The 22,494-nt window shown below is 44.9% G+C and overlaps 1 protein-coding gene across 1 annotated transcript in view; it reads right to left on the reverse strand.

Annotated features, from left to right (window-relative positions):
* Positions 1 to 5,418: 5,418 nt before the first annotated feature.
* Positions 5,419 to 22,494, reverse strand: part of BOD1L1 (biorientation of chromosomes in cell division 1-like 1) — a 56,665-nt gene continuing 39,589 nt past the window's right edge. Inside the window, 11 exon segments of the mRNA XM_010857370.1 lie at positions 5,419 to 6,766; positions 12,228 to 12,381; positions 12,783 to 12,867; positions 12,966 to 13,015; positions 15,512 to 15,557; positions 16,812 to 16,846; positions 16,931 to 17,006; positions 18,016 to 18,086; positions 18,446 to 18,530; positions 20,268 to 20,347; positions 21,552 to 21,624. Coding sequence (XP_010855672.1) covers positions 6,649 to 6,766; positions 12,228 to 12,381; positions 12,783 to 12,867; positions 12,966 to 13,015; positions 15,512 to 15,557; positions 16,812 to 16,846; positions 16,931 to 17,006; positions 18,016 to 18,086; positions 18,446 to 18,530; positions 20,268 to 20,347; positions 21,552 to 21,624 — 873 coding nt within the window. The 3' untranslated portion in view covers positions 5,419 to 6,648.

Here is a 22,494-nt window from a genome sequence, read left to right on the forward strand (position 1 = left end):
TTCCCCAAGCCGAGCGGGGATAATGGTTGCTTTCTGAAGTTACTCTGCATCATATCAGTATTACCCTTTTATTTTAGAGTTCTCTAACTAATTAAAATCAGCTGCCAGTATTAATACTAATAAATAAGTGATATGGTTTCCAATAGCTGGACCATGACTTTAACAGGTCTGAAATTCTCTCTTGTCACATCGTAGGAAGAATATGGTTTACATCAGGCCTTCAAATCCAGCACTGAGGGGCTGCTTCAGAGAAAGACAGGTGATCTGAGGTTAAAAATTCTTATAAATTTGCTAGTGATTGGACTCCAGGCAAACAGTGAATGGTGTTTCCTAGTGGGAGAGCTGGTACTTAGGAAATGCTTTCAGCAGGATGTATCTGGTCTTTGCAGGGTTGCTTATAGCCACAGCACAACCCACACACACACAACCCTCTGAAATCCATTGATTTATGGGGCTTGGCTCCTGGGAAAACATCAACAGGCTGTGTAACCATCTAGGGAGAGATGCTCCATAACCAACATGGCTTTTTGCTGTGTAAGTACTGTAGGTGCAGGTATATTTTTAGAGGCTCCATATGTTGATCTGTGCACATCAGTGTCCCAACGAGAAAGGGAAGTACACTGGGCTGTCCTCAATCCCTATGCTTCACTGGTGCTGAACAACTACTTATGTCCTTGAAACTGCTAGTAAAGATTGGTGCTGGCTAAGATCTCTGATGGGTCTGACTTGACAGTTGGTCCTTTATGTTAATAGAGAGGCCATTTCTCAGAAGATACTGTGGCTTCATCAAAATACAGCAGCAAACAAGCAAGAGGAAGATGTGGATACAGATCTAGGAGGATCCCAAAGATGAGAGTGCAGAAGGGCATCCCCGGGTCAGTGGTGAGGAGACCCAGGGCGAGACAGCAGCCAGCCCAGGACGGAGGAGCGACTCAGACAACTGATAGGCTGAGAGCTGTTTTCAGCCAGATCCTTCCGGCCTCGGAGTATCTTTTACAATCTAGCAGTGACTGCGAGAGTTTGGCCTGAATTCTTTTGTAGACTTGGCTTGCCTGGGTCATGGGCTGATATAGCTCTTGCTTTCTTCTCTGTAATCTAAACGTGGGAGGCAAAAACATCAAAACTTTTAGGAGGATAGCTAATTGCTGTTGAATCTTAAGACATCTGTTCAGTTCAGTTCAGTTCAGTCGCTCAGTTGTGTCCGACTCTGCAACCCCATGAACCGCAGCACGCCAGGCCTCCTGTCCGTCACCAACTCCCAAAGTCCACCCAAACCCATCCATTGAGTTGGTGATGCCACCCAACCGTATCATCCTCTGTCGTCCCCTTCTCCTCCTGCCCTCAATCTTCCCAGCATCAGGGTCTTTTCAAACGAGTCAGCTCTTCATATCAGGTGGCCAAAGTATTGGAGTTTCAGCTTCAATATCAGTCCTACCAATGAACACCCAGGACTGATCTCCTTTAGGATGGACTGGTTGGATCTCCTTGCAGTCCAAGGGACTCTCAAGAGTCTTCTCCAATGGCATTGAAATACGTATAATATCATATATGAAATGAGTCGCCAGTCCAGGTTCGATGCACAATACTGGATGCTTGGGGCCGGTGCACTGGGATGACCCAGAGGGATGGTATGGGGAGGGAGGAGGGAGGAGGGTTCAGGATGGGGAACACATGTATACCTGTGGCGGATTCATTTCGACATTTGGCAAAACCAATACAATATTGTAAAGTTTAAAAATAAAATAAAATTAAAAAAAAGAGTCTTCTCCAACACCACAGTTCAAAAGCATCAATTCTTCGGCACTGAGCTTTCTTTATAGTCCAACTCTCACATCCACACATGACCACTGGAAAAACCATAGCCTTGACTAGACGGATCTTTGTTGACAAAGTAATGTCTCTGCTTTTTAATATGCTGTCTAGGTTGGTCATAACTTTCCTCCAAGAAGTAAGCATCTTTTAATTTCATGGCTGCAGTCACCATCTACAGTGATTTTGGAGCCCAAAAAATAAAGTCAGCCACTGTTTCCACTGTTTCCTCATCTATTTGCCATGAGGTGATGGGACCGGATGCCATGATCTTAGTAGACATAACAAGATTTAATTACAAAATGAAATTTATATTCAATTACATTAAAATTAACCAAAAAGTATCATAAAGAAAGTGGCAAGATAAACCCTTGGGGGGGGGGGTGTGTGTGTGTGTGTGTATGTGTATTTGGCAGAGTGGTATTTGCAACAGGTTTACATGAAGGTTTATTGTGCAATACATAAAGACATGGGCTTCCTTGGTGACTCAGTGGTAAAGAATCCACCTGCCAAGGCAGGAGACGTGGGTTCAATCCCTGGGTCAGGAAGATCCCCTGGAGAGCCTGGTGGGCTACAGTCCACGGGGTTGCAGAGTCAGACACAACTTAGCGACTAAACAGTAGCAACAACAATATAAAGATATATTCAATATATTTATTATTATTTTTTATTTTTTTCTAATTTTATTTTTAAACTTTACATAATTGTATTAGTTTTGCCAAACATCAAAATGAATCCGCCACAGGTATACATGTGTTCCCCATTATAACTTGATATAAAATAGTGCATAAATATATATCTTTATATTAAATATATAAAGGGCTCCTACAAATCGGTAAGAAAAACACAAAGAACCAATTGGGAAAATGACATGAACAGGCCTATCACAAAAGAGGAAATAAGGATAGAAAAGAAACACATGAAAAGATGTTCATCCAGTGCAACTGGTTGTAAGCAATGCAAATAAAGACCACAAAGAGATATTTTATATCCACTCCATAGGCGAAAATCAGGAAGTCCGATCTCACCAAACATCAAGGGAAGGAAACACACTGCTGGTAGGAGTCCAACATAGTAAAAGCATTTGGGAAACAAACTGGCATTATCTTCTAGGAATCCGCTGTCAGACACTGAAGCAGAAAGCTGGGTGTGTCTCAGTGTGGAAAATGGGGACATATATTAACCCTTTAGCCTTTGAAGTGGCTGAGTGGCCTCTGGTTCACAGGCTAATGGTCACCTCATGCAGCTGCCAGCCTGCTTTCTGCTTTCCTTGATGTGACAGTAAGTCATTTTCTATGTGTACAATGATTAGTTTGGGAGGTTCTGCCCACAAAATATCATAGAATATTCACAGAAGCAACCCAAAGGCCAGTAACAGGCAAATGAACAGCTTAGTATATTGTGATGTAGTCTTTCAAGGAATACTATACAGCCTTGAAGATATACTAACTGGAGCTATGCACATGACTATGGATGAATTTCAAAGCACAGCATAGAAGAAAAAAGCAACTCAAATGACCCTTAAAATAGGATTCTATTTACATAGTTTAAAAATGTATTCAAAACTTAAAATATTGCTTACAGATGTGTGTGTGTGTGTATAGATAGACAGATAGATAGTAATGTGACAAGCTTGTATTTAGAATGGTGGTAACCTTGGAGGCATGTAGGAAACTGCCAAGGTGGTAGTTAATAGTAGTATTGGCCTATGTTTTCAATGTGTTAGGGGCTGTAGCTGCTGTATTGAACTGCAGATATACAGATTACAACCTGCTGAAAGAGGTGGCGTAAATTATCCCCATGGGGTTAGCAGTAGCTCCCCCGCATTGGAGCTCCCACCCTGGGGAAGTGAAAACCCTTGGGTCCCCTTGATCGAACATGTCCTGAGGGGCGGGACAGCAGCCCAGTGCCCCACAGTTGTGTGCTGCATGTCTGGCCACCCTTGGAGTTTTGGCTCACACTTGTGGCCCCAGTGCTGGGCGAGGAGCAGCACAAAAGCGCATCTTCCCGCCCAGGGGGCCCAGTGGGAAGACGCTGACTACACAACCATCTCCTTCCCCTGAGAAAAATGCCTCTGTTAGGGTACGGTCAAAAGTTCTTGATTTGGCTGCACACAAATAGCTCGGCAGCAGTTTTAGGAAATATAAGATGCTCTTGCATGTGGGATGAACAGGGCATAAAAAACAAATGAAAATCAAACGATTGAGGGGAACTCCCTGGTGATCCAGTGGTTGATTTTGTGCTTCCAATGCAGGGGGCATGGGTTGGTTCAATCCCTGGTTGGGGAACTAAAAACCCACATGGTGTGTGGTGCATGAAAAGAAAAAGAAAGTAAAACACACACACACACAAAACATTACTGGGCTGGAATCAGCTCCCACCCCATCTCAGATCAGGTAGGTTTTATCAGCGTGTTGTCTGGGAAACCTCCACTGTCTCATGGTCTGACCGTCTGTCAGTGAGCTGCTGTGGAGGCAGGAAGACCTGTCTTCCCTCCCATGGGGCTTGGCAGAAAAGAACCCAGACCTGGGGTTAGAAGACAGGAGGGCTGTCCCAGCTTGGCTGTCACCGCGAGATCACCAGATGGCGGTTTCTAATGGGTGGCCTTGGCACGCCAGAGCTGGTAGTGTGTAGTCTCAAAGGGGTCCATGTGATGGCGGTCTAGCAGGATCACCCCAAGGAAGGAGGCCTGAAGCAGGGTGGCAAGGCCCAGCTTCTGCTGCGGGGGAATTGGCCACATCACTTTCACTCTGGGACACACTGCCCCTTCGGGACGCCTCGCCGGATGGGCCCAGCCTCATGTCAGCTCCTCAGATGGGCCACTGTTCATGTTCTTTATGGAGGAGCAGGGAGGCATGGTGGTCGTCACTAAGCTGAGACCAGGGAAACGTGAGTTTGCAGTGGTGTGCTGTGCTTCTCAGGGGGCAGCCCCTGGCATCTTGGGCTGTGGGGTCAGGGGCTGTCCTGTGTCTTGCAGGACACTCGGCACTTCAGACCTCCTCCTTTCTACAAATGTGGATCAGTGTTGCCAAACATCATGATGCCAAGAACCACTTGCATGTATCTCTAGTGCCTCTCGGGGTGACCGCTCCCCCTACATGGGAGCTGAAGTGGCCCAGCTGAGTTCTCCAGCAGACAAGTCCTTATGCAGCGCTGATGTTTGCTTTCAGCTTTGGTAAAACAGCTGCACCCCCTTACACCCCAGCTATGCCGTCTGGTAAGGCTGTGCCCAGGGCGGGCGGTCCTAAACTGAGTAACATGTGGAGAACACCTTGGATAAGCAATTCTGGTGAACCAACCTAGAACCATCGAGTGCAAAGATGGTTCACCTAGGAGTATGGAGTCTTGCAACCTGGTCTGGCTTCTTACCCTTAACTAACTTTAAGACAGATCACTTTAGAATTTTGAGCTTTGGTTAAATTCAAACATATCATGTTCCTTGTCTCTGAAGCCCCTTCCAGATATAACATTAACTCTACTGAGAGAGGCCATCGCCAACTCAAGTCTGAATGTGAAAATGGAATAAATAAGACCAATTATTTAAAGAGATGAAACAGCTTTCACAGGGAGACATTTTAAAATAGGGAAAAAAAAATCTTAACACTCAAGTTTTGGGAAACATTTTATAATTTATATATAAAATCTCAGTAAGAAACAATGTAAAATGACAGAAATATCCACCTTACATTAAGAGTCAAAAAAAATTCACACACATTGAATGTAAATTTTAATTATAAAACAAGAATATGAACAAAACACTTTAAAATAATCTCAATTATTTGGCAACTCATCACATCATTGCTAGAGACAAATTTGATCTTAAGAAAAGTTTAATTTTATGAAAAACTTAAGTTGGACAGTTTGCTCATATGGGAGTTAAAACATGTTTAAAAAAGAATCTGGCAATAAAGCCAGGTTCTATCTTGAAATAACTGTGTATAAAACAACATATAATCCTGAAGCTCAACAGACAGGGGTGACCTAATCTTCAATGCGTTTCTCTTCGCTGAAAAAGACACTGTGGGAAGAATGTGCAGTAACACAGAGAGACATGGGTACCGACAGGGGGGTTTCTGCTGCGGTGACGGACCCAGAACCCCCGACGCCGGAGGGGCTGGTAGTAAAGTCACAGATGCGAGCATCACCTACAAACGAGTTACATTCTTAAAAAACAGTCACAACTGTGAAAGGAAAAGCAATGGAGACCCTTTCTTGAGCTAACCTACTTTACTCGGATACATGCGAGAAGCGTCTGTATTTCCTGCCAGATGAGATTCAGATATTTACGGGGGAGGCAGAGTCCTAAAACATCTCTACTGATGACTGCATAGCATTTAAAACCCCCTTTTTTTTATTAAAAAAACAATAATAATAAAATAAAATAAACAGATATATAGTAAAGTTCACAGATAAGTTTTCTCTGTAAAATAAATAAAGTGTTCATTGATTAGCATCATACATAGAGTAAAATACAACCTATTTTTACATGTTTATATACTGTACACAGATTACCAGTGGGCAGCCTGGTGTCTGATGGGCTGGAAGGGTTTACATGAGTGACGTGTCACATCCGGAAATCCCAATTTCGAATGTTAAAATATACAACTACTTTGTTTTGAGTTCAGATACAAAGTAAACTTATTTTCCTTTATCTGAAATTAATGTACATAATACCTCTATGAACAACAGTTTATAAAGCTGCTTAGAACGTAACACCTAGGTACTTGGCACACATGCACGGCCTTCCCCCGGTTAAATGCTGAGGCCCGTGGCCCCGAGGCGCGCCCCTCTCCTCGGCCCCGTGGCCCTTGGGGACCGGCCGGGGTGGCCGCGGCCCCGTTACCGCTTTGCCTTCTTCACCAGGATCTCCTCCACCCTCTGCTGGCCTCTGGTGCGTGCCCCGGGGGGGCTGGCTTCTCTTTTGCGCTTGGCAGAAGGGGAGAGCTGTGCCTTTGATCTGCAGGAAACAGAGGTCAAGGCTGTGATTAAGACTCGACGAAAAGGACCTGCTTCAAATTATTTGGGAGATCTTCAAACACTGGAAGGTTTTTGAACTTGACAGCCAAGAAGAGGAAAGCTGGATAAGGGCTACACGGGAAAAGGGGACCCTGGAAGAGCCTGCGCTGACTGCTGTCTACCGACAGCCTCACTCCTAACAGGCCATGAGGAGGAGTCAGGAAGCCCCAGCTGAGGTTCTGGGTGGGTGTTGACCCAGGTCAAGTCCACTTTCTTCTCGAGCACCTAGTTCTGGTATCTATACAGAAGAGACATCAACAGCCAGTCCCACGTGAAACAATTATGAACACAGCAGGATGGCATGATCTGAGCACACGAACACCGGTGCTCGCAGGATGCTCCCAGAGGAGAGCTGGCAGTCTTAGAGAGGGTGTGGGAACTCAAGAAGAGCTCTCCATCCCGTCTCCCGGCTAGCAGCCCAGCCCAGGCTGTTCTCTGTCCTGCCTGCAGAATGACTTGTCGGAAATGTCAAGTTAATCACGTCCACGTCACCATCTCGTTTATCTCCATCCTCAGGCTCTCTGATGCCTTCAGCACAGAACCATCCGGAGCCCAACAGAGTCCCTTACCACCTGCCCGGGATGCCCTCCTGGACTGCAGCCCTGACAAAGCAGCCTTGTTTCCTAACACACAGTGTTCTTTCACATTGTCTGCTTGGGCAGGTAATTTTTTTTGGCTTCCCCATGACTCAGTAGTAAAGAATCCACCTGCAGGGCAGGAGACACAGTAGACACAGGTTCGATCCCTGGGTCGGGAAGATCCCCTGAAGAAGGGCATGGCAACCCACTCCAGTATTCCTGCCTGGAGAATCCCCACAGACAGAGGAGCCTGGCGGGCTACAGTCCATGGGGTCACAAAGAGTCGGACACGACTGAAGCAACTGAGCACACACGCAATTTTTAAAAATACCCCACACCTCCTATCTAGCAAACTTCATTCTGGAGCCTCAGTTCAAAAACAATTCCTTCTGGGAACTCTTTCTCATCACAGAGCAACCTGCCCTTTGGGAACCCGCAGACAGCACTTTCTGTCTCCACCAGTACACTTCTGGTTGTTCGTTTGTCCACTAGGGTTTTTCAAATTGCAGGTTACAGCCTTTATTTTACAACAAAGTATTAATAGAACACAATAGAAAATACCATTGATGTCATGTCTATTCAGTTTGGGCATGAAAATTTTGTTTCAGTGACGGAGGCAGTATTGCAAAAGACAATCTTCCTGTGAGCCGCCTGCTGTCAAGAGAGTTTGAAAACCAGCTACACACACGTCCTCCCAGTTAAGACAGGATGTTTCTCCAGGGCAGCTGCGGAGGTTATTCATTTTCCTCTCTCCAAGGCCTAGTACAAAGCCCGATCTGTGTACATGAGCAATAAATGTTATACCAAAGAATGAAGATGCTTGGATAACTAAAATGACAGGAGATGGAGAAATGGGACTTCACTGATGTGAAGACCTGTCTGCTCACTGTTCCTTTGACAGCAGAGGTAAATACGCTCAAACTGACTCAGATAAAGTTGAGTCAGGTACTGTTGTATACCCGCAGTTCAAGCAGTTGCTTGTTAATATCCCATTTCAAGCCGTGTCTGGGGAGAGCCACCAGCCAGAGTGACCAGCTGTTTACCCAGGAGTGGGTGTGTTGCCAGCACAGTGCTGACGCCATGCAGTGGAGAACAGAAGCCTGGCGCAGCGGCTTCTGCCCAGGGGCGTGAGGTCAGCCAGGCAGGCCCTCTCTTCCCGCCCAGAGGGTGGCCTGTGCCCAGAAGCCCTGGCAGCACCTGGGAGCTCATCAGCAATGCAGACTCTCAGGCCTTGCCCCAACACTACAGAAGTGGAGCCTGCGTCTCAGCAAGAGCCTCTGTGACTGGCCTGCACACTTGAGTTTGAGAAATAATGAACCAGACCTTTGTGAGATTCTTCTCCTCAAATACACAATAAAGATAAATACTATGTTTTATTTACTGAGGAATAATGGGAGAGAATCCACGTGAAAGGTGCCTGGCACTCCAGTTTGCTTCCCTTTCTATCATGGGGGAATAATAGTGTGCGTGCACACACACACACACGCGTATGCTGTGAAGACCTAATGTGATTCGACGTACCTAAACAGCCATTGTATATTGGGAAGTCTTATTTTTTGATGCTATCATGTACGGAAGGTAAGTCAAGTCCCTGACCTCAAGGAAGAAGCTTACAGACCAGGGAGGAAGACAAAATGAACAGCCCCAAAGCAATGGCACATGCCACTGCACACCACACACACTGGGCTGGAAGGGCAGAGGACGGGGATGTGGCCGGGCGGAAGCAGGCAGGGCGTGTGTGTGCAGGACGGAAGGATCTGGTGATGGGGGGGCTGGTGGCGAGGGTGCTCCTCAAGGAAAAACTGGCACAACCTGCAGGATGCGGGAAGGTGACTCGGGCGGCATGAAGGTGCCCGCTGGCCCACGGCTGTGCCTCAGGCGGGTGCCCTTCTGCTACCTCATCGCCTCTCCAGTGGTCTGTGCAAAAGAGAGCTGGCTCTGGGCTGTAACCCACTCAACCACGCTGCACTGCTTTAATCCAGCACCCAGCGCTGTGCCCAGCTGGGGAGAAACAAGGCGTGCCTTTGGTCCTGGGGGGCAGGAGCTGATGGCAAGGAGCACAGGATAAAGCCAGTGCAGGAGTGCTGTGAGGCAGGGAGGACTGAGGCTCCCTCTGGGAGTCCTTCCCGCTCTGTCTAGAGTAGGTTTCCACTTGGCAAGCCGAGGACCCCCAAAGATAGCTGTGCGACAAGACTCTTAAACTTAGGGAGAAAGTATCAGTGCACCACAAAAAGCTTCAGGGGGCTAGAGATGACTTCAAGTGTCAGCAGGGACTTTCCTTCCTAATGGGGGGAAATTTACTAACTTCTTCACTGGCAGATAATTTTTCTTTTGCTAAGTTTTGGTGATATCTAGTAGAAACTACTCCTGGGCTCCCAAGTTTGGATGCTGCGTGTATAGACAGCTCTCCATGCTTCTTTCTGAAACAGTTGACAGAAACCCTGGGCAATGGCAGCACTGAACGCCCCACCCCCTGAGACTAGAAAGGGCGAGGCTCCTCGTGGGCAGGGCAGAGGTGGGGACAAAAAGTAGGAAAATGCCTGGTTCTCTGGGTCTTGGCTGATGAGCAGAACTTCATGTCACCAAGACTAACTCTGCTTCCCTGACTCCGGCTCTGCTTTTACCATGTGGATACTTGACCATGACTGAGAGAAAGATGAACCTGTGATCAACAGAAAACATACTGGCTGATGAAGTGAGATCCCAAAGTGCTCACCAGGGCAGAAGGTGGACCAGATGGATGAAAGCACAGTGTGAAGGCCCGGTGACCGGGTCTAAGCAGTGGGGCCCGCACAGGCAGCAGGTGAAAGAAGGGGTGCCTCACAGGACAAGGGATGTGCTGAGCTGCTGTGCAGCCCAGGCTGGGGGAGCCCAGCAAGCTGGATGCAGGCTGAGCTTGGTCTCTAGGAAACAAGGCGGACGGTCCTCTTCTGGATCCGTCAGCGCACACCTGGAGTCTACATTTGCTTCTTAAAGAGAATAATCAATAGATAAACTGATGAGAACAAACAGGAGGACGAGGGGGCCCAGTGCAAGAGGAGACCTGGAAGCTGCCCTCCGGTGTTTAAGCGAAAGTTGTACAGGAGGCTCTGAGAGCAGAAGCTATGGGGAGGCCAGTGCCCACTGCACACGGAAGAAAATCTTTCCCACCCAAGGTAAAACGCAGAAGCAGAAAGACTCTTCCAGAGCAGCTGGGGCACCGTGATCGAGACCCTGATGGGCCCATAGAGACCCCAGGCGACCCTGAGAACCTGGGAGATGACACAGGCGCCATAGCCCTAGAGCCAAAGCACTGGCACCGAGGCATCTGAGGTGAGAAGAGCCCACGTGGAGACCACAGGCTGCTGCAGTGCACGGAGGAGAAGCATCGATAATCCGGGTGATCACAGAACCATAACATAATTTACTTTTGAAGAATGGATTTGAAAAGGCACACGTCTCAGCTACTGCAGATGCTCACTGGAAGGTGCTTGGCGGCCTGCGTCGGGCCCTACTCCACTGGGTGATCTCCCCGTGATGCACAGGAGGGCGCGGTGGTGCTGGGGGTCGGCACCTAGACGCGCCCCCACCCTCTCGGTGCACGGTGAGCTGCACTTCTCAGTCAGCAGGTATCTTGGTTTTGTGATTTCTAGTCATCCGAGCTGCCCTGCCTGGAAAACCTTACCTTTAGCCCTGTGAGCTCCTAACGTCTTTTGGCTCTAAAAATCTGACCAGGGCACAGATAGCTAATGATGTCCAATTTTAGAGAAATTAGAAATTGGCTGATTTTAAATCTTTACATAAACACACATAAGTGTCAATGTATGGCAAAAACCACTACAATAAAGTAATTAGCCTCCAATTAAATTAAAAAAAAGGCAGGCAAATAAATAAACACATCAGAACTACTATACTGCAGTGACAGATGTTAATAAGTGATACTCTTGAAATTAATATTCCTCAACTTTCTAATCTTGGATAATGAAATTATAGAAGATGGTACTAAGATTAACAGCTTGTGAATCACATTAAAAATGGAAAATATTCATGCTTCAGAAGTTACAAAACTTAAAGTGATAACACATTTCTCAAACTGTGCTGTAGGAAAGGTACCCTGATTGATGCTACCAGGTATAATGACACACGGAGGGGGCTGGCAAAGTAAAACTGACAAAGTTGGACAGGCTTCCTTCCTCAGGACCACGACCAGTGCGTTACAGTGGACACTGGCTCAGAAGGAGACGGAACTCACGGGCACTCCCCAGACTCACGTGAGCCCGGCCTTCTTTTCTCCAGAGGCTTCCGGCTACGTGAGGGCTTGGGAGCATGCCCCGTGGGAAGCGTAGGACATCCCCAGCCATGTGCGTGGAGAATGGGGCACTCGGGTGGTCTCCTGTGACGGACCCATGACATGGTGCTGGGAGGGGCACCGACGATGGGGACGAGTCCGAGCCTTCTCCCTCACCGCAGCTAAGCACGCTGCACACGCGGATCATGCTGTACGCATCCGTTTCCACCGACCGTGCTCAGCAGGCCTCTGAGATCTAACTGTACTTGATAAGTATTCATAAAGGAACCGAATAGGTTCCACAAAACAGGCATCGAAGCCTGGCAACAATTCTAAAGGGCTCCTGGAAAATGGTTTAAGATGGAGAACGGGTTTCCCCGGGGGGGAACTGAGATGTCAGAGGGCTGGGAACACGTGCTCTCTCTCTGCTGGGGCTTGCGTTTTGTGCAAGGAGAGGGCTCACTCTGTGGCACGAGTGAGGCAAAGAGATGGAGCCCTTGCTGTGGTCTGATGGAGAGCTGGGGGAAGGTTCTGGAAGCTCCTCGTGGCCCCATTACCTCTGAGCCTCTGATCTGGTGCTGGACCTTGTGGTGGCTCCGGATGGCTCCTCGTCCTCGTCCTCGTCCTCCTCCTCCTCAGACTCCTGGTCTTTCTTGTCCTCAGTCGCTTCAGAAACTGATTTCTGACGTTTGCGCTCTGGCTCTGAGGATTCTGTTCAGACAGAAGGGAAACATCTGGACTGTACAATTCCCAAAGACACTTCCAGAGGACAGAGTCGCAGAGTTTAGAACAAAGGATATTAGGGACTTGGAGGCAGAAGAAGTGGTTTTCTACTTCCTTTTTGTTTCAGCACTTGCAATTCACAACTGTTTAACTTAATCTCAAACACATTTGGGATAGTTTACTTAGGCGGTTCACAGCCAGCATTTGCGAAAAATTCACATGTGCTCAGAAAAGCATCTGGAATGTGCTATTTCTGACACAGGATTACAGCCATTTCACACGTATTTATGTAGCATTAATACTAGCTGGACCCCACTGGATTTTTCCTCATCCAAAGAAAAAGTCTTAAAAAGGTGACTCTGACATGTAAGACCTTGCCAGTAACATACCAGCATCATCTGACAGAGTGAGCGAACGCTTGGGCTTTCTTCCTCTCCGACGCACACTTGCCACAGATTTTTCTTCACTATCATCCTAGAAGAAATAAAGTTAAAGTGGAAAGGGTGGTCACTTGAGCATTTACTAAGTTTTATTTCTATAGGACATATCTTGATCAGAAAATTAACACTTACGTTGCTTCCACTTCGTTCTTGAAGGTTAGGTGTTTCTTTATTGGTTTCATCTTTAAGAAAAGAAAGATTTCTACATTAATAGTTTATTAGTGTCAAATTAAATTTCAACAGTTTGTTGTCTGTGAATGTACCTAATTAGTGCTAATTAAGGTATCGTTACACAATTCATCATTGCTTTTTTGTATCAGCCAAACAAAGATTGAGATGGAAAACCTAAGCAGAGAACACATCAGAATTGAAGTCAGGACACCCAAGTTTGCATCTCAGACCTGGCGTGAATAAGCTATGTGATCTGGGCCAATTACTTAAATTCCTAGAGCCTTGGTTTTTTATCAGTGAGAAGGAGTTGGGTTAGAACGCCTTCATGGTCTCTCTTTCAGCTCAAATATCTGAATCTGGAAAGGGAGGAGGAAGAGGGTATCCAGGGAGCCCCCGACATAGCAGGAACTGCAGTTCAGGATTATAGACTTCACTCAAATCGTAACATAGCTCTCTAAATAGTTTTTCCAGAGTCATGCACAGATGTAAGTTGGACCATTAAGAAGGCTGAGGGCCGAAGAATTGATGCTTTTGAATTGTGGTGTTGGAGAAGACTCTTGAGAGTCCCTTGGACTGCAAGGAGATCCAACCAGTTAATCCTAAAAGAAATCAACCCTGAATATTCATTAGAAGGACTGATACTGAGGCTGAAACTCCAATCCTTTGGCCACCTGATGTGAAGAGCTGACTCATTTGAAAAGACCCTGATGCTGGGAAAGATTGAGGGCAGGAGGAGAAGGGGACCACAGAGGATGAGACGGTTGGATGTTATCACTAACACAATGGACATGAACTTGAGACGGGAAGCTTGGAGTGCTGCAGTACGTGGGGCTGCAGAGTCAGACGTGAGGTAGGGACTGAACAACAACAAAGAGCACAGGCGCCGTTTGACAGGGAGGAAAACGAGGCCTGAGCAGGTTGGCGGGTGCTTTGTTCAGAGTTCCGCAAGTAGCACATGGGCTGGGGACTGGATTCTTAGGACCATACACTTCCATGATGGGATCTAGAAAAGTATATTGGATAAGTCTATCTTAGGTTCTGTATACCTATTCTTTATGTATTTGTTTCCTGTAGACGTTACCATTTTCTGAGAATGTATCTGGTAAGAAAAGTGAAATTTATTTCAATGCACTTAGACGCCAAAATTATGAACATGTAGATTAGACAACTCAACAACTCAGAGGCGAACTTATCAGTAACGAAGACTGTATAGCTGCCATTTCTGAAAGTTCACTATACAAACGATGCCAGAGTTAAAAACCCAGAAAAAGGCCCACAAAGAAGAATCTAGTCTTAAACTGGTCATTGTACCCAGATTCAGAAAACTACTGCTGAGCAACAGCATTAAAACAATCACGCAGCTTAAAATAGAGTCTTTAAAGGGCATTTAACTTATGGAGATTTCTCCTTGTGCGGATTTAAAAATACAATTATGGATAAAAAGATGGTTAAAAACAAAACATTCTTTTTTTTTTTGTTAAAAAGAAAACCTTAACTTTCAAAGAGATAAGAAAAAGTAAAGTATGATCATAAGATCCCACACATAGCTAAATGTGGAAAAATTCTCAAATTACACATTTGCTCTTATCTTGCTGATCAGAATATATATTTCATGATATCACCATGCTATTTATTTGATCCAAAATAGCTGTCATATTCTTTTTTTTCCCTAATCAACACTTAAAGTCCACCAACGTCTCTTTCTGCTTGTATGTAAAAAGAAAAATTTAAACCATGAAATTAAAATATACACATGGTAAAAATTCTGGAAAATGTAGGCACTAGTGAAAACATGAAATCTTCCTATTATCTCACCAAGGTGGCTCAGACGGTAAAGAATCTGCCTGCAACGTGGGAGACCTGGGTTCAATCCCTGGGTTGGGAAGATCCCCTGGAGGAAGGCCTGGCAGCCCACTCCAGTATTCTTGCCTGGAGAATCCCCATGGAGAGAGGAGCCTGGCAGGCTACAGTTCATGGGGTCACAAACAGTCAGACATGACTGAGCGACTAAGCACAGCACAGAGCTAATCATTATCAACATTTTGGAATATTTTTTTCTCTCTGGACAGAGGACAAAAATACCTCATCGAAGCAACTTTATTATCTCTTGCATCCTAGCTCTGTAAGCAGTACCAGCTGCTTTCAAAATTCTTCTGCTGAAAACAACAGGCTCTTGGGCTGAAATCTTATCTTCCTGATAAGAGCTCTCAGTCCCCAGGTTCATCTGTTTTTCCCTTAAACAAGTCCAGGAAAGTAGGGTCTGGACGTGGCCATGCCGCCCCCCTCCTCTTTGAGGCTTCCTGGACTGACAAAGACAAGAATGACTCAGATCACAGGAAAAACCAGCTACTAGAATCTCTCATGGCTACAAGGGCAGCTGCTTTTACCAAGGAAGCCACTCACTTCATTGAGAAACAAGGACATCCTATACCCTCCCCAGCCTGCGGTTCCCCCCGGGCCGCCCCCTTCCTTAGGTCACACACAGAGCAATGCTTTCAGGCACACACCCGTTTGCATGACTTTCAGCTTGCCGCCAGGTGGAGACTGTTCTACCTAAGTTTAAACAAGGAAAAAAGAGAAGTCACTGGTTTGTCATCATCACACAGGAAGTCAATCAACAATGTGAAGAAGGTTCAGGACCTCTGTTTATTATGTAGATAGAATATCTGTAATCTACTTCCTGAAGTGGATTAAATACACGCAGAAAATATGGATACGGCTTCCCTGGTGGCTCAGAGGTTAAAGCCTCTCTGCCTACAATGCGGGAGACCTGGGTTCGATCCCTTGGTCGGGAAGATCCCTGGAGAAGGAAATGGCAACCCACTCCAGTATTTTTGCCTGGAGAATCCCATGGAGGAGCCTGGAGGGCTACAGTCCACAGGGTCGCAAAAAGTCAAACACAACTGAGCGACTTCACTTTCACTTTTCACTTTCAAACATGGATGGCTACGAATCTGAACTCACGGGTCTTTCCACAAGGATTAGGGCTGCCACACGCCTCTTCCCGTCATGCTACTGCTGCTGTGAGCACTGGAGGTGACAGAGGGCTGCTGTTAACATCCCCCAAACCGGCAAACCATCTTCTGTGTGCTGGTAAAGGCACTCACACCTTTATATGTGGCTCTTTGGTTTAGCTGTCTTGTAAGAATTCTAGTGAGGTAATGATTTCTTCATATCCAGGGAAATGGGAATCTGGAGAGGGTCATGTGACTGGCCCCGTGTCACAGCATCTGGGAGCAAGTCGTCAGTGAAGACATGTCTGTTCTCTTAATAATGCTATCACTGAAACTCATGCATTGAAGTCTTGGTGCAATAATTTTGTTGGGTACATACTTCAGGGTCAAAGATAAAGAACGGTAAAAAAGATCAAGTATTACTACAAACTTTCCTGCACTGAAATTAGTGTCCATTCTAATAAAAAAGGAACTCCATTCAAAGTAGTAAGACAGACACTTTGGAGGGTTCCATAAAGAAGCTGTTATCTAAAAATCACATAAAACAGGTATTTTCTATGTTTTAATCAAGGATGACAAGAAAATAAGTCCCTAGATAATTTTTATACAGCTGATGTGACAGGTGAGGATAGAGTCAAACTAAATTACAATGAATATAATTATGTTTATATGACCTTATTACTAATTAAAATACTATCTGAATGGTTATTTGAGGTTTTATTTTAAAAAGTTTCTTTAAAGCTTTTCAAATATTTAAAAAAAAAAAAGCTAGTTGAAAATACTAATATTGCAGTGTACTCTTTCAGGTCAAGAACAGCCAGTTGAAGAGTTCTCATCTTTCGCAGTTACTTACAGTGACAAGGCCAGCATCTGTTTTGCAGTCATCTTCTGAAAAACAGGAAATAGAAATCCCACTTAGAAAATCAGTTTGAAAATATCTTGTGTGTGAACTGAAAGCACACCAATACCTACTTGTTTTTAATGATGTTTCTACAGGGTGTTTACGAGGTCTTCCTCTTTTCCTTTTAATAATTACTGGCTGATCTTCCTAAGGGGGAAAGGAGGGAAAAAAAAGGGAATAAAAAAGTTCTATCATCTATTACACAAATAGGTTGCTTTCTCAAAATGGAATTTAGAGTTCCCTCCCAAGAGGGTTCAAATCCCAGCTCTGGCTCTTAAGAAAACACGTGACCTGGGGCTCAGTGGTTCATTTTTCTCAGTGCAGTCGCCTCACCTGAGAAACACCGGTAACTGCGGTTTGAATTCACAGAGCCCTGAGGACTATGAGATAATGAGGTACTGGGAGTGCTCAATGACGGCTTTTACTCTTGTAATAAACATGCGCGTCCACTTCGTGTGCATTTATTCCTAGTCACTTGTGATCAAATGCCATCCCTTACAAAACATAAAGGAGGCCAGTGAGGACAAACATAACTATTAAAAAGCTGTATCAAGACAGGCAAACTTGGCGACGGCTATCTAGAGGATCTGGCTGGGGCACAGCTTGTCTCCCCTGATTTATGGGCCTGCACCTCAGGTCACTGCGTCCTCTGCAAATCCCGAGGGGCCTGGAGTGGCAGAACTGGAGGTCTGCCTCTCCTGCAGCCTCTCAGGAGTCCCTGACCTCGCCCCGTCAGGCTGGGTCCTGGCTGGCACCTGCGGCCGGCGCTCCGCACAGCCTGCCGCTGCTCCCGCTTCATCCCGTGGGACCCCAGGGCTCGGCAGCCCCGTTCTCTGCGCTGAGCTGGAGCCTGGCTTGGCTGTGCGAAGCTTCCCGGTCAGGAAGGGACATGGACACTGAGGTACAGATCTGGGCTGAACCCATGGGGCTGACAGAAGGAGGTCTCATACAAATGTTGGGAGAAGATGAAGACACTGAGGACAAAATACATCAAAATGACACTGATAAAGTGCTCTGCGTGAAATGCTGTCCGCGGTACTAAAAAAAGAGCTACTTCACAAGCATTTAAGAACAACTCTGGGTAAGAGCACACTGATGCACTCTGTTTTCAGTACTTGAAAAAACCTGAACAAATAAATATGAAAAACATCTCTACCTGAGATTTTACGGTGTCATCGTCATTCTGCTCTGTCTTTTCACCGGCAGCTTCACTGCTGCTGGATTCGTCTGCAGAAAGAGCAGAGCTCGTTCACTGCCGGGGCCACACTCAGCCTCAGCGCCAGGATGCCCACCAAGGTGACCTAAGTCACCCGCATGCACACAGACTCCGTTCTCAGGTGGACACACTAAAGTTCATAAGCCAGAGTCTGGTTAACCAATAAGCAGCACACTTAGTGTAGAACAGGACCTTGACTAAAAACAATCTCCAAGCCCTGTTATACTCAGCACGACCACTGTGCTATATGGAGGGAAGAAAGACCAGCAAACCGCAGTTTCAGCTGGCGAAGCCTGGTCAGAGAGGTGCTGACTGCTTTGAAGAATTAGTCTCTTTCAAAACAGTTTAACTGAGGAGATGTCTTACTCACCTTTTTCTTCCATGGCCCTTGAAGCAGTGCTGTCTATCTTAGAACTTGCTTTAGATAACTCTTCCAAATCTCCAGAGTTCTCTTCCTATGGAGAAGTTGAACAGGACAAGAAGCTCCCCTCTCATACCCATTTCAATATAATTACTTCAAAAGTAATTTCCTAGCCTGTTTGTTGGACTTTTTTTTTTAAAGTAACTATTTTGCTGCTTGGCAGACTATACAAAAGGATTCAAATTCTGAAGGCAGAAAAACACAAGATAAGGTTATAAAGCAACAAGGCCATTATTTTTCCTGCAAAACAGAAACTGCTCTTTTTGCTGACCCTGGACTTTTCAAGAGAAGCTCCAAAGAAAGAACTTAAAGGAATTTCCAAGAGATATTTTTCTCTTTGTTGGTCGAGGGGAGGGACCAGAAGAAAGGGATAATGGAGAAGGAGCCAAAGAGAACTTCTGGTGTCCAACTGGGCTGGTTTAGATAAATGGTCTATCAATGGTTATATTATCTGTCCTTAGTTGCAAAAAAGTTTTGAGCATGAAATAACCAGTTGTTTATACTACAGTATTAATATAATGTATACACAAAATTATACAAACTAAATTTAAAATCAGAGGACCGTTTTATACATGGAATTTTTAAATAAAAATAATTAAGTCAGAATATATTTAAACTTAACATTAAAAACCTTACATGAAGTTAAAAGTGAAGTGAAAGTCGCTCAGTCGTGTCCGACTCTTTGCGACCCCATGGACTGTAGCCCACCAGGCTCCTCCGTCCATGGAATTCTCCAGGCAAGAATACTGAGTGGGTTGCCATTCCCTTCTCCAAGGGATCTTCCCAACCCAGGGATGGAACCCAGGTCTCCCGCATTGCAGGCAGGTCTTTTACTGTCTGAGCCACCAGGGAAGCCCTACGTAAAGTTTAAGAAAAACTTAAAAGCTACCCTTTAATCTGCCTTGCTCCAAATTAAGGAGTATTGTCTCAAGATTTTTGTTCTCAATAGGTCAGGGGAAGGAGTGGGCTTTTGAAAACCTGTTTCTCTCCTTGGCCATGACCAGCTGAAATTCCTGACAACGTATGACTTCACCTCTTCGGTTGTTAAACTTCCTTTACTGCTTTTTATTTAGTACATCAGTTACGGGGGAAAGGAGACTATAAACTGGCTTCAGTGGGCTGGCAGTCAGCTGAAGATATTTTTGGAAGCTGACTTAATACTTTTGGAACAAGCTGGAAAGAAACAGATTAGGAAAAGAGGGAGAAAGAGAAGATAGAGCAGACTGGAACAGTCAGTAAGCACTGAGTCTCAGCAATGTAAGAATGTCTAGAAGAGGAGAAACCTGGCCTAGAACAAAAGACAGGATAAGAACAGAAATAAATATTTGTGAGTTACTTCCCCAAGACACAAGACGAAAATAAGACCACAGGAAAAAGGACGATGAGTGAGCCGCACCCTCGGACAGTCTGTGTATTAGGGGCTGGAGGTGAGGCAAAGAGAAGCCCGTGTATTACAAATTTACATCACATGTATCACTGTATTTCACTGCTCTGATACAAGTATATCTGTAATAAAGCTTATTATACTTGGGAACAAAGGACCTCAAAGTCTAAAGAAGTCAATAATACCACTGAAAAAGAACCTAAGCAATGATTATATCTAAACTGTGACAGTAATAGAATCTTGCAGTTTATGATTATAAAGTGTAACATTTTTCTTTGAGAGAGTCTAAAAACTATACACCTTTTGCAATAAATACACAGAATACATACACACAGTGATGTAAACAGGCTACCCCTAAAACTTAAATTTAATATGTGGAAAAAATACCTTTGCATCTTGTGGCTCAGTTCCAGAACACTGCCTCTGTGCTGTTTCTCTTTTGGAATCCAGGACATCTGGGGTATCGTCTGAAAATCAGTTTAAATAGAATCACAAAGGAATAAAAGCTAAATGAAAAATGAAATGCACAGTTCTATTTCAAGACAGTTTGAGACTTCTTTCTTAGGCTTATGATACAGTGAAGCCAAAGCGATCCTAAATGTATTTATAATGTCATGTGACACGAGCACTGGGCACTGGCCTGGGCCCTAGCAAAGCCGAAAAATAAAAAATCTACAAATGCTTAAATGACTCCAACAAAACAGCAGGTTCTGTGGAGAGGGCTTAGGGCATAGAGTTTCTAGACATACTTTTTAACTTCCTGAACAACTTACTCTCTAAGTGGTATGGCTTAGTGATGAAGACCATGATCTTGGGAATCAGATTTACTTGGTAGAGAAAAAGTCACAATTTCTCAAAATCTTTATTTCTATATTTACAAAATGGCAATAATATCTGACTCACATAGTGATTGGGAATGTGTATGAAGTACTAGAGATAGTACCTAGGTTTGGTATGAACTCAATAATTACAAAACATGTTCCCAACCAAAAAAGTAAAGTATGTAACTATCCATTTTTTCCTCACATATTATTTGTTATTTAATGAGTTTGCATTTTATGTCAGGTATTAAACTATAAAAGTCTCTGCACTGTCCAAAATGGGAGCCACTAGCCACAATGGCTCCTGAAATTTAATTAAAAATTCAAATACAATGAAAAACTCAGCCTTTCATTCACAGTGACTACATTCAAGTGCTCAACAGTCGTGAGCCTTGTAGCTGCCAGTAGACAAAACAAATACGGAACATTTCCACCTCAGTGCAAATTCTATGGGCTGGCATTGTTACAGACTGAGAGAAAATCAACAGCATGAAGCACAGAAGGGTTATTATTACAGGCATGTTACTAGAGTGCTTCACTAGCTCTGTGTGAGGCCTCTGTTTATGACATAAAATAAGGAACTCAGTGGCACCTGGAGCCCAGGTGACAGAGGGAGCCTGGGTTTCTGTGATTTCCAAGGGCTGGGTCTTCGCCGGGAACAATCTAGCTTCTACATCAAGTCCAGAAAAGACCCTGGAGGGGTCAGGCTGGTCGGGAAACACACGAGACTCAACAGTTATAAACGATTCCCACCCTCAAAAATTTTCTATGCTACTGGCCCACTATTTGGATGTGGAAATTATATGATTTTCAGAGACATTTAAAACAGGAACATGTATATTCTAGATACCTAGTTCATCTTCTGAAGAGAGGTACTGCTTCTTTGTTTTTCTTTTAGGTATGTGCCTTTCTTCCTCTTCAACCTGGAATTAAGAGTGACTATATTAAAGGCAGCAGAACCTGGAACCAATTCTACTTAAATGGGAGCACACTGTATTAGTTTCTAGTCCTTGAGACAAATTTTTTAAAAATCTAGAATGATACTTCTGTCATCTAGATTCAGACTAGACTCATTTCGTAAGCTTGAGTCTTCTTAAAGATTTGAATATAAACCCATAAAAAATATCCAAATCTATTTTTCATTTCATAATGTACTTCAACAATTCTAAAATATGTTAAAAATATCCTCATTTTACCACCTTTGAAGTCAATCTATGTTTTGCAATTGATGGCACGTCATAAATTAATTGGCAGCATTTTTCTGCTCTCTTGGTGGCTCATTAAAAGGCTGATGAAAGGAAGTATATAAGAAAACAGTATCACTTCAGCTCAGTTCAGTTCAGTCGCTCAGTCGGGTCCGACTCTTTGCGACCCCATGAATCGCAGCACGCCAGGCCTCCCTGTCCATCACCAGCTCCCGGAGTTCACTGAGACTCACGTCCATCAAGTCAGTGATGCCATCCAGCCATCTTATCCTCTGTCATCCCCTTCTCCTCTTGCCCCCATCCCTTGCAGCATCACAGTCTTTTCCAATGAGTCAACTCTTCGAATGAGGTGGCCAAAGTACTGGGGTTTCAGCTTTAGCATCAGTCCTTCCAAAGAACACCTAGGACTGATCTCCTTTAGAATGGACTGCTTGAATCTCCTTGCAGTCCAAGGGACTCTCAAGAGTCTTCTCCAATACCACAGTTCAAAACCATCAATTCTTCGGCGCTCAGCTTTCTTCACAGTCCAACTATCACATCCATACATGACCACTGGAAAAATCATAGCCTTGACTAGATAAACCTTAA

The sequence above is a fragment of the Bison bison genome, unplaced genomic scaffold, assembly GCF_000754665.1.
Source record: "Bison bison bison isolate TAMUID 2011002044 unplaced genomic scaffold, Bison_UMD1.0 scf7180017864379, whole genome shotgun sequence".
In the NCBI taxonomy this organism is placed as follows: domain Eukaryota; kingdom Metazoa; phylum Chordata; class Mammalia; order Artiodactyla; family Bovidae; genus Bison; species Bison bison.